This window comes from Neltuma alba, unplaced genomic scaffold (genome assembly GCF_004799145.2).
Source record: "Neltuma alba isolate B1F8T4 unplaced genomic scaffold, ASM479914v2 tig00013064_pilon, whole genome shotgun sequence".
Classification (NCBI taxonomy): domain Eukaryota; kingdom Viridiplantae; phylum Streptophyta; class Magnoliopsida; order Fabales; family Fabaceae; genus Neltuma; species Neltuma alba.
Genome location: NW_021637401.1, coordinates 1,600 through 19,247, shown reverse-complemented (window position 1 = coordinate 19,247; position 17,648 = coordinate 1,600). Strand labels below are relative to the sequence as shown.

Here is a 17,648-nt window from a genome sequence, read left to right as displayed (position 1 = left end):
TCTTGGACGCCCTCGTGGAGTTCATACACTTCGAGGCCACTCCAGACGAAGATCTACGTCACTTATCATTTTGGAGTTCAGTTTCCGCAATTTCGTAAATTTCAATTCACGATTCACCTGTTTTCTAAGCAATGACCAACAAGTACAAGAAGATAATTTCTGCATAGCAAGTCCAATGTTGCATACAGCAGCTGATACTGGAATTCTCGTACACATTTTCTCCTTTCCACCCTCCTACACAGTATTTTCTGCTTCCCTGCCACTCTCGTCTTCTCTCTTCATTTGGGTTAGATCTATATACATGGTTAGATTCATATGCATGGTTCCTCAATTTTTTTAAAATCCCTCATCCTTTAACCTATCATTTGTCATCTCGAACTGTTAGCCAGTGCATGTCTTTTTAATTTAAAAAAAAAAATCCTTATTTCTGATAAATCAGCCATCTGAGGCATCAAAATATGCTGGTAGACATGGGTAGTTCAACAAGCTGGGAGAAACTTGTTAGCGGTCCTAATTTGTCTTTACGTGGCAGCAATTGCTGATAAAAGCTATTTGGGCCCCGTGTGGCTACACCACAGGCGTTTCCAAGCCCGTGCCCATTAAATGTGCATATTTAATGCTTCAAGGGTCTCATTCCCCAAAATAGATTTCTGAGTTGCAGGTAAATTAGTTTTCCTGAGGTTCTCCTGTCTGGCTATGTTCTGGTGCTTGTTAGAATTCATCTGACAAATGGCCATCGACCTTACTAGCTATATGATTGTCCAATTTGTGTTAGTAGATCAAAATCCGCAAAAAGTCGCCACTATTATTTTTCGCAGAAGGAATATTGACCGATCCAGAATTTTGAGTAGTAATGAGTTTAAAATTCCTGAAATAATGGTTCAAGTTCGAGCCTTGTGAGTAGGAAAGAAAATACACCGATAAAAGAAATCTATCATATCTAAGACCTGAACTGCTTCAAATCCAAATTAATCGGTAATAATGGACATTGGATACTTTTTAGTAGAAGGAATGAGAGTACAAAATGTGGAGAGGTGAAGACCTGCAAACAAGTGAATGATGCGGCAAATGCGAAATTTCATTTTCATATGTAATCAAGAGAGATAATGTAACACAATTTGTACGTCTCTCCCCTTTCCTGGTCATCATTCAAATACAAATCCAAGGACATCAAACAAAAAGTCCAAATAGGGAATCTACAGAGAAAAAATTGAATCAAAGTAAAATTTTTAGGAGATAAAATCAATCAAATTTCAGTCACAGTGTAATCACAAAGCCAAAGCAAAACTCGAAGCAGCCAGAGCCGCAGTGGCAAATACCCATATACCACGAAGTTGAGACCAGCCATAAGCCCCACTGCACTCATCATTAGCTCCACTGAAGCAGCCGGGTTTTGTTATTTTGGCCACACCATCCTCAAACATAAATGTGCTGTTAGGTTTACCATTGCTGAACAACACACACCAGAAGTAAGGAGATCCTCCATCAGTACCTGTCACAGCAGCTCCCACTTGAGTGTGATTCTTACTGTAAAGTATATCCAAGCTCCTCTGGTTTTTTATCAGGATTTCTGAAAATGCCTCTGGTGCATGCACATATTTAGTCTGGCAGCCTAAGAAACGACCGGTGATAGTGGCAAGTGTTGATGCCTTAACACCACAACTAGGGGCAAAAGTTTCAGCAAATTGAGATTCAGGAGGCTTCTTGGCATCAGCTCCTCCCACAGCACCACAATCACCTTGGTATGCCTTTATGTATTGTAAGGCAATACAGGCAAGCCCTGGGTTGTCATGCAAGCTTGAGGCCTTGTGAGCAGTTCTGTTTTGATTGATTGCGGCTACCAACTTGTCTGCTGGGTTATCAGTTACTTTAACTGCCAAGTTCAGTTTTCATGTCAAATTGGAGATTTTAGAAAACACAGAAAAAATAAAAAATATATATAAATGGAAATGATCTTCATATAAATCACAATTCTGAGTACTCCAGCAGGCCATAATGGAAAAAGATTAATTCCCATCAGTTATTTCTCCACTCTACCATCCCTAAATCTCATCTAATCTTTTGAAAGCAATGAACAAGCCAAGCTGATCTAAGGGTGGGGCTTGGCTAATTTATTAAACGAGCTTGAACTTGCACTCAAGCTTGGTTCGCTGATCCAAGGTGCCTAAACAAGTCCTAAACAAGTGCTTGGGTTTCTGCTCACTAAGTAGAGCGACCTTGTACAGATGAGATCAGTCAGTTGCGCAGTATTTTAGGGATTTAAAGTCGCTTGAACTTGTTAAAAAAAAAAAAAAACTAGCTTGAACTTCACATCAGGTAACTTCCATATCATATGTCAAATACATATACCATATTAAATGGGAAAAATAACCATATATACACGAGTGAGTGTGCGTAAATCAATCAAGTTGAGCCAAGCTAAAATGAGCCAAGCCTGGATAACTTGCTAAATGGCCAGCTTAACCACAGCTCAGCACCTTCTATTCAATAGATGCCAAGTTCATGCTCCAAAAATCCAATCATCTATTAGTTCATAGATTCTCAAGGTCCATTATGAGAGCTAGATATTTCTTTATCTACAACCGCATCTCCAGCTCTCGACCAATAGTAAACCCTAATCCTATATTCCAAGCACGGCGTTCATATAGAACATTGTAGCCCAAATAGTCGCTACAAATAAAATTACGATATTTGCTCAGGTATTGCGGTCCTAAAGCAGGTATTGTCCATGGTGTAAACGAAAACTAGATCTATGCAGGAACATTGGAGGATCTGAACCTGTATAGAGGTCTTGACCTTACAGGAAAGTCAGAATTTGAAATGAAGTTAATTCGTTTAGTTCCCCATTAACTACATTAAATCCTACGACCTCATAAATAACAGTAAAATGGCCACCAGGTCAACGTCAACTTGACGTTTTCATCTCTCATTTCTTTACACTGGTAAAAACACCTAACAAAGAGCAAAAGGACTATTTATTCAAAATAAACTCGGGGAAAGAACTGTGTTAGCACCTAAATTGAAAGGTTAAAACGGATTGTTCGTGTTACACGCATAAAAGAAAGACCGACCAACGATACTTAGATTGGATGCTATATGAAAGAGTACACAAGATCCAAAACGAGCGCCCATAAAATGCACTCAAATCCATGCTCAAGTAAGAGAATGGCCACCAAGCAGATCCTGGGCAAAACCTACATATCGCCCTCCAACTCCAAAGACAGAGAGCTGATGAATTTTTGAGCTGATAACATTTGTTGTCTGATTAAGAATGACAAAGATCGGAACTAAATTTGGTTCGGAGATACGGTCACAGAAAAAACCAGAATGGGAGAAGATCCAAAGAATTTTATTTGTATGTTCTTTGTCCGCTTTTCCACCTCGGCACTATTAGTTTAAGATCCAATGTGGATGGTTTTCTCTGCCACCAATTTCTTCAAGAACAAAGAGCATCCAACAGGAATAACAAAACATCTTGAAAGAGACGAACTTTTGCTGGGAGATCAGCCGCACAAAAGAACTCTATCTAATTGAGATCTAGCAGGAGAACAACTTCAACAAACACTAACATGATAAAGTCTCATTTCACTCTAACCATGGACACACGCAAACCTGAGTGAGGAGCAACATTAGAAAGTATTAAAAAAGACAAATCCAACAAAAGAGGAAAGGATCTTCGGGCGTTTGGAAGCAGAAGCAAAAACCAAAAAGTAGAACCAATTGAGAGATGGTTCTTTATACGGAAAGTAAATGTTGACTTACTTTGAGAGTTAACGGCACCTGTAGCAGCTGCATGAAGGAAGAGAAGGATGGCTAATACAGACCAAACAGTTATCGCCATTGTGAAGACTGAAAGCAGAGAGAGGAGCAGAGGGGAAGTGAAGAGAATGGAGACCGGAGAGAGGAGTGAGACGTCAACCTCTATCGGGTTGTCTTCTGGTATAAGGTACATGGAAGTCACACCAACCGGGTCCGGGTCGATTGGGTGGCCGCACTGACGGGTGATCCATATTTTGGATCAGTGTCCAATTTATGGCCATTTGAGATTTGCGCAGCAACCTCCTTTTGGAACAGACCATTGCTTTGTTACGATTTTTTGAGAGACGTTCAATAAAATATTGCAGATTCGATGCGAATTTGATTTTAGTCGTTACTGTTTACCTTCTAATTTTGGAAAAGAAATAGTAAAGCTCATATTATTAGCATTTATAGATTTATTGTCATGATGAAAGACATATACTACATCCTATCATCAATATAAGGACTAGTTAATTAATTTGAATGGATTAAAAAAGTTTATTAAATCAATTATTTATAATAAATATGATTTAAATTTTCTAAAATATTTTTAATATTCATGTATATTAGCTAGCACTACTAATTGTTGGAGTATTTAACATGTGCAATTAATATAGATTATTTTAAAAAAATTAATAAATATGAGAATAATTATGATAAATTGAAAGTCAAACTGGTTTTTATATTAAAAATAGTAGTATTGAAGATATTATAACAAGTACGTAACATTGAAGTGTATTAAAATAATATAATTTTTCTTTTAATTTTATCTTTCTTATTATAATGTTCTTTTCCTAAACTAGAGATAGTTGAAATTAATAAATTATCAGCTACTTGTATTTTTTTCCCCTCTTGTCAAGAAGATCCCCATCAAACGAGGGGGCCGCGGAACCGAAGAACAACCACAGCCTCATTGACATCCTACCGACATAAGGAAGTCGGGTCGGATATTCCTGTCGGCAGGGTCTCGCAGAACAGCCTAGTGGTACCTATGCGATGCGTACCCTTTAATTACATAAAATGATTAAAAAAAAAATTACATTCGCTAAAGCTGGTGTTATAAATTTGGAGGAACGAGGAATTACACGCGTGCGAACGAGGGAAATGTAATATGATCGCCGGGGAAAGAACAAACAACCCATAGTTTATTCAAACACGTGGCGCCACCAAACAAAACCCAATAACCAAAAATTCCTTTTATGTATTTCAACACGGATCCCAATTTATATTTCACACACATTATATGTTACTTTTAATTCTAAATATAAAAATTAGTTAAGATACTCCTCCAATTTTTAATATAAGATCTAATTATTAATTTAATTTTGATCCTAATTATGTGACTTATTTTTTATATTTATTAATTTTTTTTAAATTACTTATATGAACACTCTTTCAACCATAATCAAATAAGAGATAAAAAAGAATATCAAGAAACATGATTATAGTGTTTCAAAAAAAAATCATTTCTTGTAATTAACCAATTTATCTAACTTTTTAATCTAACCAAATTAGTTAAATAGATTCTTAAATCGGAAGGAGTAGTATTTAAATCTCTCACCGCAAAAGCTACACGAGACTAGGCAGACCGCTTGAGGATGAGAACATCACAAGGATCATAAAAATTGACGAGGCCGGGATTTACGAGTAACCACTGGAACTCAAGAAAGATGATGTAATACATAAATATAGCTACATAACTCATATGCCAAGCATTAAACAATCGAGTCGTTAACAATTTACAATACATGGGCATCATCAAATGAAATCTAGGGTGCCTTTAACTCGAAGCAAGTTGGCACGGCAACATTTTTTATGCAAGATCGAGATTATGAAGTTGACAAGCTGCTAAATATACGCCTCAAACTGGAACAAGAAGCTCGTAATCTACCCATGTTCATTGAGCTTATCTGCGGGCCATCGTAAAGCAAACCACAAATACAAGTGAGATCAAATCCAGTGTTGTGGAACGAAAGGTTCGCTAGTCGCCTAGAATTACTTCACAGTACTGATGGAATATAATGACATAGGCAGTTAATTCTCACCCTTGGACAGAACCGAACATCAAGAGTCTCCAGCATGCTGCATTTGGAGATAGCAGCTTCAACAGCTTCCTCATCAATGTTGCAGGACTGAAAGCCCCAGAGTTATCCCACCCCGCAGAAAAAATTGAAGGGAGAAAATGTCAGGCTTTATGGTAGTCGCTAAAATGGACAGATACTATCCACACAACGCACCAGGGACCACAAATATCACAGGGTGAATTGCCAAAACTACCAAAATTTAACAAAATTAATTATTGCAAATATACGTATACAGATAAAAATTCAGATACTGCATTTTGAGGAAGGACGAAATGCCAAGATGACAATTTTAAAGGGGAGAAAACTGTCAAGAACATGAACAATCCATGAAATGAAATCATTCAAATTTATGTAAAACTTAAAAAGATGCCAATCAATCCAAACAGAGAGAATGGAGCAAGCTTCCAACATTCCATAGTAAAGGTCGGAAACTTTGTGTGCCCAACGTCAGAACAAATTTCAATATGGAAGATGACAGCCAATAACGCCAGTAATGAAAAAAGAGGAATGAGTATAATAAAAAATAGTAGGATATGAAACCAAAAGCAATAAATTTTATGCGGGCATTCAACTAACATATCAAATTAAGCATGCATCAATACATTAACATGGAAAAGCTAGACTAATACCTGAAGAAATAGACTGCTTAATCTCGGACATTCTAGCTTCAAAGTTTCCAAAGATGAACAGTTGCTGAATAGAGAAGTTAAAAGTCATTGCATGTGATATGAGAAGAATAAGACCATTTAATATTTTCTAGAAAGACAGCCATACCTTAAATTAAGAAAACATAGGTTGAGACAAACAATATCAACCTCCTTCAGGTTAACCGACAAAGAAAGGTTTAAATATAATAAATGATAACAATGTGCCAAAGGTGGAATGAGAACTTTCCTAATATTTGGACATCCCACGCAATTGAGATTCTGGAGTAAACGGCTGGATTGCTCACTTTGTTCAAGGACATCCTCATGTGAGATCATACTAGACATGTTTACAGCTGGCAACTCAGTGATCTGTCCACGACTATAACCCCAATTCAGATCATGCATATTAGCACAGCCATTCAGGCTCACATGGGTGAGGTGTGTGCAGCATGCAAGAAGCTCCTCTATGGCAGACTGACATAAAGTTCCATATGACAAATCCAACTCCTGAAGTGCTGGTAAAGCACCTCCCTTGTAAAGAGGCTCAAGTGACGAGTCAGTGAGATACTTGCATGCCTGTAACTTTAATACCTTCAAGAAATAGCGAACAGTAACATTGTCAGAAAAGATGAAGTGAGGGACAAAGTAACAAAGGCTTCAAATCATTGCATTTCCATGGTTTGGGGGCAAATGAAAAGCTGTTAAATATGCATACCATATTAAATCATAAAACAAAAATATAAGCTGCAAGGGAGGATAACAAATAAACAAATTTTCTTTTAAAACCAGAAAGAAGTCAACACCTTGTTTGGGGTGAAATAAAACTGGGGAAACAAAATAGAGAAGTGGGATATATTACCCATTTAGATGCAATAAATAAAATGCATTAAGGCACCAATTTTAAGCCCACCAAATCGGGAGAATTGAACAGGATATTTTATTTGAGCATAAGTAACCCATAGATAATCGTCTTGACAAAGATATTTGTGAATTTAATTTTTATCAAATAAAAAATTGTTGTCTTCCTAGTTTCTTTCTTCATGTTTCATCTCATCCAAAGAAACAAAAACAGAACCCTGTTCATTCACTTTTTAACAGTATTGGGGCATATGCTTCATACATAGTTCAGGGTAAGCTGTAGTATTTATGACTTATGAATAATGCAGCTTTCTATAGCTTTTACACTTACAAGTAGATATATGGATTTCTCATGCGAATAAAGAAGTAAATGAATTAAATAAGCCAGCTCAACCGAATAATTTTTTACTCTAGAATGCTTTTTCTTTTGGGTGTTTTTTGTTTTCCATTTTTCTTTCTTTTGTTCCTTTTTTTTAAAAGAAAGGGGGGTTTCAATAGTAAGCACATGAATATCTATGGTAGTTCTTGCCTTTAATTGTGCACAAGACTCAAAAACAGGCTCCAAGTTCGTCAAAAAAGTATAAGATAAATCAAGAACAGTGAGATTTGGAAGCCAACGCAGAGAACAAAGTCCATCTGAACCAACTGATGGGCATGACATCAATATCAATGACTCTATCAGTGGGCACGAGGCAGTTGTTGCAGATAAGCAGTCATCCGTCAATTGGCTATACAACCAAACAGTAAATGTTAGTTTCCATACTAGGAGGATAGCTGAAGTAAAAACAAGTGCAACACAACCTGCAAAAGGAAGCATCTAGAGATATCAACAGGGGACAGTTAATGGATGCTTCAGAAAGTACGCCACATCCTTTCAATTCAAGTGAGATCATATTTGGTGCCTCAATGTCGAGTGTGTTTAATTTTGGACATATTCCTAAATTAAGAGATCGAAGACCAACCTGAGAAGCAGGAAAAAAAAAACCGCATTTAGTCTTTAGCCACTGCAGATTAGACTACCATATATTGATTGGTACACAATAGTAGCCCTGTAGCCCCTTCCCAAGCCTTTAGAAATGAACATCAGATATCGCCCATACTACATTATAAGCTTGCATTGTAACAATGTAAACAATAAAGCAAACAAGGAGGGAGCTTCGTACAGGCCGAAGTTCAGACATGCAAATTATATATTTATCCTCCTTTTCTAATAGGCAATCAAATCAAACAGATGAAGAATGCAATAGCTTGTCATATAAAACAGAATTTAAAGCAATTCATGAGAAAATAATATCACTTACAGGACTAAACGATGCTCTTTCCAAATGATCACAACCATCCAAATTAACTTTCTCAAGTTTAGGGCAAGAGAGCTCAAGAGTACTGATTGCCCGGCAACCAACAAGGGAAAGATTGACTAAAGAGGTACTGGCGAATCTCACTGATGTCAAGCTCTAAATCCATTAAAACACCAAGTTTGAGACAAAAATACAAAATAATAATGATGATGATAATCATAATAGTCAGACATTTCAATAATAAAATCATCAACTAAAATTTGACACCAAAGGTCTCACAAGCACAATAGTGAAAAAAGTAGAGAAGCAAATATATCTTAAGCACTTTCCTTTAGTAAGCAATGAAGCAAATAAGGTTGAAAAGACTTACTCACATACCTCACAATTATCAAGAACTAGTGAATTCAACATAGGGCATCCTCCACCGTCACTAAAAACTTTGCATATAGAGTCTGTCAAAGATTCACACTCAGAAAGGTCCACCTCTTGTAAAGATTGGCATTGCAGAGCTAGCGTGATTAAGCTGTCCTGCTTTTGTAACGCTAATTTCTGCATTGCCACAATCAGCCCATCAAATTCTAACCATATCTGCATCAGCATGGCCCAAAAAAAAAAAGGGTCAAAGTAAGTGACATACACGAAGTGAATTCGATGTTATGTTGATGCGGTGGAGCACTGGGCAATTAGAGACTTGTATAGACGATAGCATCATGGTTCTCAAGTCCAGATCAGCAAATCTGTAAAGGAAGACAATCCAACAGAAGATATTGGTAAATATTAAAAAAAAAATCCAAAAACAGGTAAGCACAAGCATCCATTTAACAAAGGGGATAGAAGGGGAAAAAAAACAAAAGAACAAAAAAAAAATTCTGGAGATGAAGGGGAAAATGGGGAAGAAGTATACTTGCGACAATGAACCAATCTGATATTCTGCAAACGTGGAAGATTCAAAGACACAGAAGTCAATAGGCTGCAATTATCAAGCTCCAAAACCTGCAGTGCCAGTGAAATCAATGCCCAAGGGTTCAGGCATATTGTCACATATGGAGTGATTAGTATAAACAGAAGGAAGTATAAGTGCGAGAGGGGTGGAATAGATTCAGTATCAGTTTTATAGTCTAAATTCAATAAATGCATTTAGCATCTAACAAATAGTATCAGAGCCAGGTTTTCAGTCAATAAGTGTTGCCATACACGCAATCTTAAGGACAATAGCAGAGATGATCACATGAACAGCTTGTGAACCAACAGCAAAGGCTGGAGCTCCTACTGTCAATTATTGAGGGTCATACCCTCATATAAGGAACTCCGGAAATTAACAGGGAAAGATGAGTGGAAGAGATTTGATATGGATCCAAAACTGGTTCTTTAGTTTAAAGTGGTAAACAAGTTCATCAAGTATAACAGATAACATCAATAGCTCAGTCCTGTTCCATACCTCCAACATGTAACTATGAGCTATTGCAGCCATTGAGGCAGAAGTGATACCCTCGCAACTGTGAATCTTGAGAACTGTCAACATTGGCAGTCTAACAGACTTCAAAGGCAAACAAACAGGCCCGTCAAACAAAGACAAATCCAAATTATATACAGCCTAAGATTGTTGCATACTCTAAACCTACCTCCAAAGATATGTTTGGACAGTAGGACGCATCAAGAATACTAAGATTAGCACAATTCTGGGCTATTTCCCTCAGTGTTTCATCACTGACGCATGAACAGTTCGACATATCCAGCGACACTAACTGAGGACATGAGGTCGCAGCTGAGCGAATAACAGCATCTGGAAGCTTGTGGCAAGAGCCAATGTCAAGCTCATGCAACAAGGGGCAATTAACCACAGCCTGGGCCATGCTACTGCGCTTCAATGACATAGTTTCAAGCAGAGGGCACCTAGGAAAGATAGATCATCAAAAGTTAGATCATAGGCAAGCATTTGACTAAGTTTAAGTCACACTTCAAATGTTCTCACCTGACTGATATACGCATTACACGGCATTTTGTTAATTGAAGATGACACAATCTATCATGGTAAATAGAGATTTCTTGTATACCATTGCCAAGTGTAGCATCATTGATGTTTAATTTTTTCAGCATAGTACAATCGGCTAAAGCATGGAAAAAGTTATCCAATATTTGTCCTTTTCCCAGCGTTAAAACCTCAAGATTTCTGAAAATGATGACAACAAATCAGCCAGTCACAAATCAGTTAATTAACTTTGACCAAATAAATATCACAGCAAATTATTTACCTTAATGAAGAGATGGCCTTCATAACAAGCATGTGCATAGCAGGACCAGAAATGCTCAATGCTGTGGCATTTGGATAACGGCTACACATGTCCTCAACTGTAAATCCACATAAAGCTTTGAATAAGCAAATTAACCCAAAAAGAGGTGCGGCCAAAGCATGCACATCATGCAGAGTTTCTTTCACAATAAAAATCTTATTAGTTGAAAGTTAAAAGTATTTCTATAAAATAAATTTCAATTAAAAATAATTATCACAGCGTAGGTGCATTCAGGCTCACATTGCTGGGCAGATATATTCCGGTCTTCAAAATTCAAAAACTTCCAGAAGTCTTCATGAGCACTAGCAGCACGCCATTGCTTACAAACTCTAGCAGCTTTGCAGAGATTGGGATGATCCAAAAATGAAAAAACCTGAGTACATGGGTAAAGAAAAGGAGATGTAATAGATAGATTAAACAGGGGGAAACGACGTGGGTTTAGATTCCATAGCTCCATATTAAAAGAACATCAATTCCTTTTAAACGAGAAATAACAACACAAAGGTAATTCTTTTATACCATATGCAGTAGGTCATCCGTAAGATCCATTTTGACCTCTAGATCTTCTGCATTTGAGATGTCATGGTCATTTCCTTCACTGTCATTCACAAGACTAGAATCCAAGTCATTCTCCTCACCGGTATTATTCATCAATGCAAAAGCATCATAACATGAGTCGTTATTATATCGAAGACATGATCCAGGGATATTCTCAAAATCTCCATAGTCCATAGATGTATTTGATTTCCCAGTATCTGAAGATGTTGAAGTGGCAAATCGACATTTACTGCCAAACACAGTCATTATCATCAGCTACAGGGTATATCATGGTGTGGTGTGCTAGTTTCCATGTCAGACATGAATAGCATTTCTAATTAAATATTGCTATCCCCAAATTTTTCCAAAAGAATACAGTATATTCCAGGCTAAAGTTGCCTAGCCAGAGTTAAGGATTCTTCCAATGTCAAGTGCGAATAACAAAGACACAAGGAAATTGCATTAAAGAGCCAGAAAGTCCAGGTCTTCCTAGGGTGTCCATGTAGGAGATATCAAAGTATCATATTAAAGTTTACAACAAAAATTTAAAACAAGAGGGGAAAAAAGCAAGACCACTTTCAGCCAACATTCGTCAAGAAGTAAATATCTGGTTATTAAGCTAAGTACAGAGTAGTTCACAAGGAATCAATTAAATAACTAAAAACAAAAATTCCAGCAAGCGTCCAAAATTCCTTTGCAAAAGATGGGAGAAACAGACGTGTCAACAATCAAATAGTGCGCGCACGCGCGCATGATTTCAGACACTCAACACAGCTAAAGTTGACATAAAAACGGGGTTTCCACAATTGCCGTATATTATAAATGGCATGATACTCCCCCCATTTAAAAAAAAAAAAAAATCAAACGATACATGCTAAGTGATCCCAAGCAAAATTATCCAAGATGGAACTCCTTTATGTGCAAATTAATACCAAAAAAAGAAACAACGAACTCGGAAACAAAACTGATGCCAGCAATAAGCTATTGCATTCATGGGGCACCAAAATTCGTCTTCTTGTTCTTAGTTCTTTTTATTATACCAGTAACAAACCTAAAAGAACTAGAGAACAGCATTATAAGATGCTAAGCCAAAAAATTCCACGCTCCTTGTTCTCCACATTATACTGTAGTTTGGGCGATAAACCAGGGCAACTTAATTTTGTTGATCCTATAGCATAATAGAATAGGATACTAGAAATCCTCGATTGTAATCGGATCAAACGCCTGAATATAACTATCAGTGTGTAAAACAAGCAACTATAAGGGTGAAGATGTTTTCAATCTCGGAATAGAACATTATCGTCCAGGGAAAGTACTTTCCAGTTATTTCGAATAAAAATGATACTGAACGCCAATGTTCCATATTCAAAGTATAGTTAGGGTGATATAAGAATGTATGGACTTTGAAACTCACTCGAAATCAGAGTGAAATTTAGCGCGCTTGTGGTGATAATCGCGACTATCCTCCGTGCCATTCTGCAGACCAGCGGCAACAACAGCGGCAGCCGAACTACTCTCGCCCTCGTACAGCGCCGTATTGGTCCAAGAAGCAAAGCCACCCACCCGCACGGCCCTAACCATCTCCTCAAACACCCTGAATTGATCGTCGGTCTCACGCTCAATAAACTCGACAGCTAAAGGGGCATCACTGCCGACTAAAGGCTGCTCATCATTTCCAACGTCGTCATCAGATAGACCATCATTTCCGAATACGCGCTCCTCCTCCTTTGAGTTTAGACGATTATCTCCCCCTCTCATCACCTCGTCTTCTCCTTCGTTAAAGCTTAAATTGCACCAAAACTTCATGCAGTCAGCGTCCAGAACTGAGAGCTTCAAGAAGCCCACGCATCGATCTAACACATTCCTAGTAGAATTTCAAGCACTGGGACCCGTTCTCTCTGGAAACCCTAGTGCCAAAGGCGATTTATGGAACTCGAATTAGAGATGCAAAGATAAAATTTCAGAGCGTGTGGGAAGGATGCAGAAGACAGGGATGGGAGACGGTTTAGAGGGGGAGAGAGAGAGTGGGTTGAATGGATCTGATCGGATCTTGGGAGCTGCTTTCTTTGGATGTTTTTCCTGGTTGCTGGATATCTCTGAGGAATGGAAATTCGCACTCTTGTGGAAATTTTGGGAAGTGAAGGGCTGCGAGACAACGACGACGACGACGTTTTGGCGGTAATTTTTTTAACTTTATTATTATCCTTTTTTTTTTCCATAGGTTTTGTTATGATCGCGTGTGCATTTTGAAGCTACCTGAGTGGGTTTCTTAACTTTCCTGTCCCTTTCTAAAGATGATGTCTTAATGAGTGTTGGGAGGAAAAGATTGTCTATGTGTAGGTAAAAATCCTGGATATTTCTGATTCAATTCCATCCGTTTATTGACATTGACATCAAACGAAAAATGCGTCGGGGAATAATTAAATTATATTTTTCCCCTTAAAACTTCGGCAATTACGTAGATTGCAGAATTAAGAAGACACCATTTATTATTTCTTCGAACCCGCACCGAAAAACTTACGGACATGTCCAGACCAAATCAGTCAGCCGTTATCATTGCGATCTTCAAGCTGTGCCCCAAAATCAATGCCCGGTTTTTTACGTGAAAGAAACTTACCAAAAAGTTCACATATTAATTTATTTTTATTGAAAAAACATTTGCATGGTTCTTAATATAAAATCTTTTTTTTTAAATATAAAACTCCAATCACTTTGTCTTTTATATTTATGCATTTTTTCTAATATAGTCTTTGTAAAAATGATAGTTCTAGCCAACACAATTGATTAGTAAGGATATTTAAGAAAAACAATACATATTTATATAAATAACTAACTTAACTTTTTTCCTTAACCTACTCAAATTATTCAACTAGCTTTTATATTTAAGACAAAAAATAGTAAAACAGTGTTTAAACATAATTTGTTGCCGCCTTATTTAGAGGGTGTTTGGATAAAAACCAAACAATGATTTTAAAAGTACTTTTATAATATACAAAATAAATATATGGAGAAATTTGTTTCGTTTTAAGAAAAAGTACTTTTTAAAAACACTTTTTCATGTTACCAAACACCCTTTTAATATTATTAGAATAAATGAAAAATATAAATACCTCATGACCCTAATATTATTATTTATCATAAATTATAAATATAAATGAGATTCAATGGAAGGAGATTCGTCAATACTACCTTAAAATATATGTGTGTGTGTGTGTGTAAAAGGTTGGTGTGCAGCAGCCGAAAAGGCACCGGAATCATGAAGTCATAAATAAGGGGGAAATAAGAATTAAGATGACGCTAATATTTGGATTTGGAATTTTTATAAATAAAAATAGTGGCGTGCAAAATTGTGCAGACTGCAGGGTGAGCAGTGGATTGCGCGGCAGAGGGGTGGCAGGGCTCTTTCCTTTTCCCTTTACCCGTGTGCTTGCTTTGTATTGGACACCGCAAACAATTTTATTCGCTTTGCAGACAAGCTCCATGATGAGCCCGCTTCAATCTCCTCCGTACACGTGGCTTCCTCGGATTACTTTTTCGATGCTCGAAAAGCCCATTATAGGCCCAATTGAACAAACAGGGCGACCGTCCCAGCCCACCGCCGCAAGCGAACCACAGTCCCGTTTCTAAGAGCGACAAGTGTGTGGGTGTCGGGAGAAACGGTAACAGAAACCTTAATACGGGATGAGAAAGAAACAAACAAGGATGAAGCGAAATGATTTAGTTTAATGTGGGGTCATCTGAGTTAGGAATTTGGGTTGCTTGACAGGAAGAAAAAAAACAATAATAGTGGGATTTTTTTAAAATGTATAGCGGGAAAGAGGACTGATGATTACGAATTAATTAGGGAAATTAAAGGGGTTTGCGGAAGGAAGCAGGCGGGCCCCACGAAATGAGGCCAGGAGGGGAGAAATAATGTTGAGACGTGACAAACACAGGGTGGCGGTTTATGAAATGGAAGGCAGTCTCTGTTCATGGTTGATTTGGTCAGCCACCGTTGACTTGTCCAGCTGTCTGATAAATTTCACTCCTTTGAATTATTACTTCCTCAGCTCCACGCCAAATGAATACTCCCCTCATTATATAAGATCTAATTAATTAGTTTGATCAAATTAAAGATATTAAATAAATTAGTTAATATAATATGTTTTTTTCTAAAACATTCTAATTTTTTTTAATCCCCTGACTCTTTTTTTTTATTTGATTATTGTTAAGAGAATATTAATAGGATTAATTTGAGAAAAAATTAATAACCCTGTAAAATATATCTTATATATAAGACTAATATTAATTCTCAAATCAAGTTAAACTAAATAAGTATGTTTTTTTCTCCTGACGAGGAATGGAAGAATTAAGTAGCGAAAGGAGACTGTGATGAGAAAATGCGTGGTTGGCGGCAACACTGGTAAAGTGGAACATCAGAACATGGCAGCTGGGAAAGGCTCGCCATAATGGTGGCCTGTCAGGCTGTGCCATTGGTGATTACTTTTGTCCCGCGCGTGATGTATTACGGCTCGGGCCTTTCCAATTTGGGGGGTGCCAGTGATTCGGGCCCGGGTGGTTTGATTTGCCTATATTTGTCAAAATCTTAATTGGACTTAGCTATGGGGCCTAATTAACTTCCTGATTTTTGCCAAAGCCATCTAAAACAAGAAAAATAGGATGGGCCACAGAAAAAGGTTGACTGCAACTAGAGTAGGAGAAAATCAAGTGGTTTGATTATTTGAATTTGGACACTCGAATCAGTACAGCCCAGGCTTTAGGAGGTGTACAGTGTACTGTACGCTTTCTTTTCTTTTCTTTTTTTCGTTTTGTGAAGTATGGTTGTAGCGTGAAAACAGAGGGAGGGTCGAAGGGAGGATGGGCCGCAGCAAGCCAAACCCATAGATTTAGGTCCACGAGAATTACCAATTGGGCTGTTAATGTGCTCTCCTCATTATATATGCATTGAGCCCAGGCCCAATGGGCATATTCCCACGACCCATTTCAATTGAACATCTAACCAATATTTAAAGGAAGAATTACATTCAAGTCCCACAGAAGAGAAATAATTATTAAAAAGTCCCAATAACAACCTGAGCAGCCTGTAATGACAAGTCCTACAGTGAGAATGACAACCTATGAGACTTGTTTTTCAATTATTTTTTTTGTTTGGGACCTCATTGTGATTCTCCCTATTTTAAAAGATGTATTACCCATCGTCCATGGGTTCAACGGTAGGAATTTCACCCTCTCACCTACAGGTAAGGGGGCTCAATTTTCTGTCATGGCACTTGAGGAGGCATCCTAAAATGAAGATGCATAGGTTAACACCTGAGGATATGATGTAGGTTCATCCTACCTAATATTAGTATCACTTAGGAGGAATCATTCAAGTGCCCTGCCCTTAGTTTGGGTTGAGCCCGAACCCTTGTCTAAAATTTGTATACCAAAAAAAAAAGCTGCATTCGATAACTAATAGAAGTTAGATTTAGTAAAAGAAATCAATTTTTCATAATATGATAAATTAAGGTTCAAATCCCTGTTAGAAAATGTGTCCACATTTAGTACCTGTGATTTTTTTCTTTTCTGAGCCACTTTCGAATCTTGAGGACAGTTCATCTAGTTTAGCTAGTTTTTGCCTCTTTTTTTTTTTTTTTGGCTACCCTGCCTCCAAAGCCGTTGCAAGGAAAAATAATGTAGGCGGGGGCACTTGATAAATCGCAAACTCTGTGATATAGAGGGAGCTTATCCTAATTAGCTTAGTAGCACTATATCGCTATATACGACTACTAGAGTGGTTTTCCCCGCTATTTCACATTACCAACACACTAATAAATCCTTTTTTCGCCCATCATGTCATAATAAGAAGCTTATCCTTTTTTCGTCGCTTGCCTGGGAAAAGCAGCTCCAAATTTGTCATCCCCCTGTAGCGTATACCACCAAATAGCGATTCTCGTGGACCCATTACACACACAAAACACAGAAACTCTTCGATAATGTGACGTCGTAATTATGTCAGTTTAACGCAATTATGTCATAATCTCGACTTTCCCAACAAGCTCATCAAGCAACAATGCTCGATTTGGAGCATCAAATAATTGCAGAGCAACACCATTCAGGCGTATATTGTTGCCTCAACTGCAAGAAAGGAGAAAA

The 17,648-nt window shown here is 37.6% G+C and overlaps 2 protein-coding genes across 3 annotated transcripts; both read right to left on the bottom strand.

Annotated features, from left to right (window-relative positions):
- Positions 1–968: 968 nt before the first annotated feature.
- Positions 969–3,956, bottom strand: LOC114734062 (uncharacterized). Its single transcript, XM_028921556.1, has 2 exons — positions 3,763–3,956; positions 969–1,873 (listed from the first exon to the last, which is right to left on the bottom strand). The coding sequence occupies exons 1-2, from the start codon at positions 3,950–3,952 to the stop codon at positions 1,269–1,271; spliced, it is 795 nt and encodes a 264-aa protein (XP_028777389.1). The 5' UTR covers positions 3,953–3,956; the 3' UTR covers positions 969–1,268.
- A 1,485-nt stretch (positions 3,957–5,441) lies between these two features.
- LOC114734042 (F-box/LRR-repeat protein 15) lies at positions 5,442–13,602 on the bottom strand. 2 transcript variants are annotated; one of them, XM_028921530.1, is made up of 18 exons: positions 12,928–13,602; positions 11,615–11,763; positions 11,496–11,542; positions 11,217–11,349; positions 10,938–11,034; positions 10,658–10,855; positions 10,308–10,578; positions 10,124–10,222; positions 9,590–9,678; positions 9,323–9,422; positions 9,064–9,234; positions 8,689–8,841; positions 8,189–8,349; positions 7,917–8,115; positions 6,657–7,120; positions 6,512–6,575; positions 5,844–5,930; positions 5,442–5,708 (listed from the first exon to the last, which is right to left on the bottom strand). In XM_028921530.1, the coding sequence occupies exons 1-18, from the start codon at positions 13,317–13,319 to the stop codon at positions 5,628–5,630; spliced, it is 2,955 nt and encodes a 984-aa protein (XP_028777363.1). In that variant the 5' UTR covers positions 13,320–13,602; the 3' UTR covers positions 5,442–5,627. The 2 variants fall into 2 exon arrangements, with proteins under 2 accessions (XP_028777363.1, XP_028777362.1); XM_028921529.1 differs by having other exon boundaries at positions 11,496–11,763.
- Between the last annotated feature and the right edge of the window lie 4,046 nt (positions 13,603–17,648).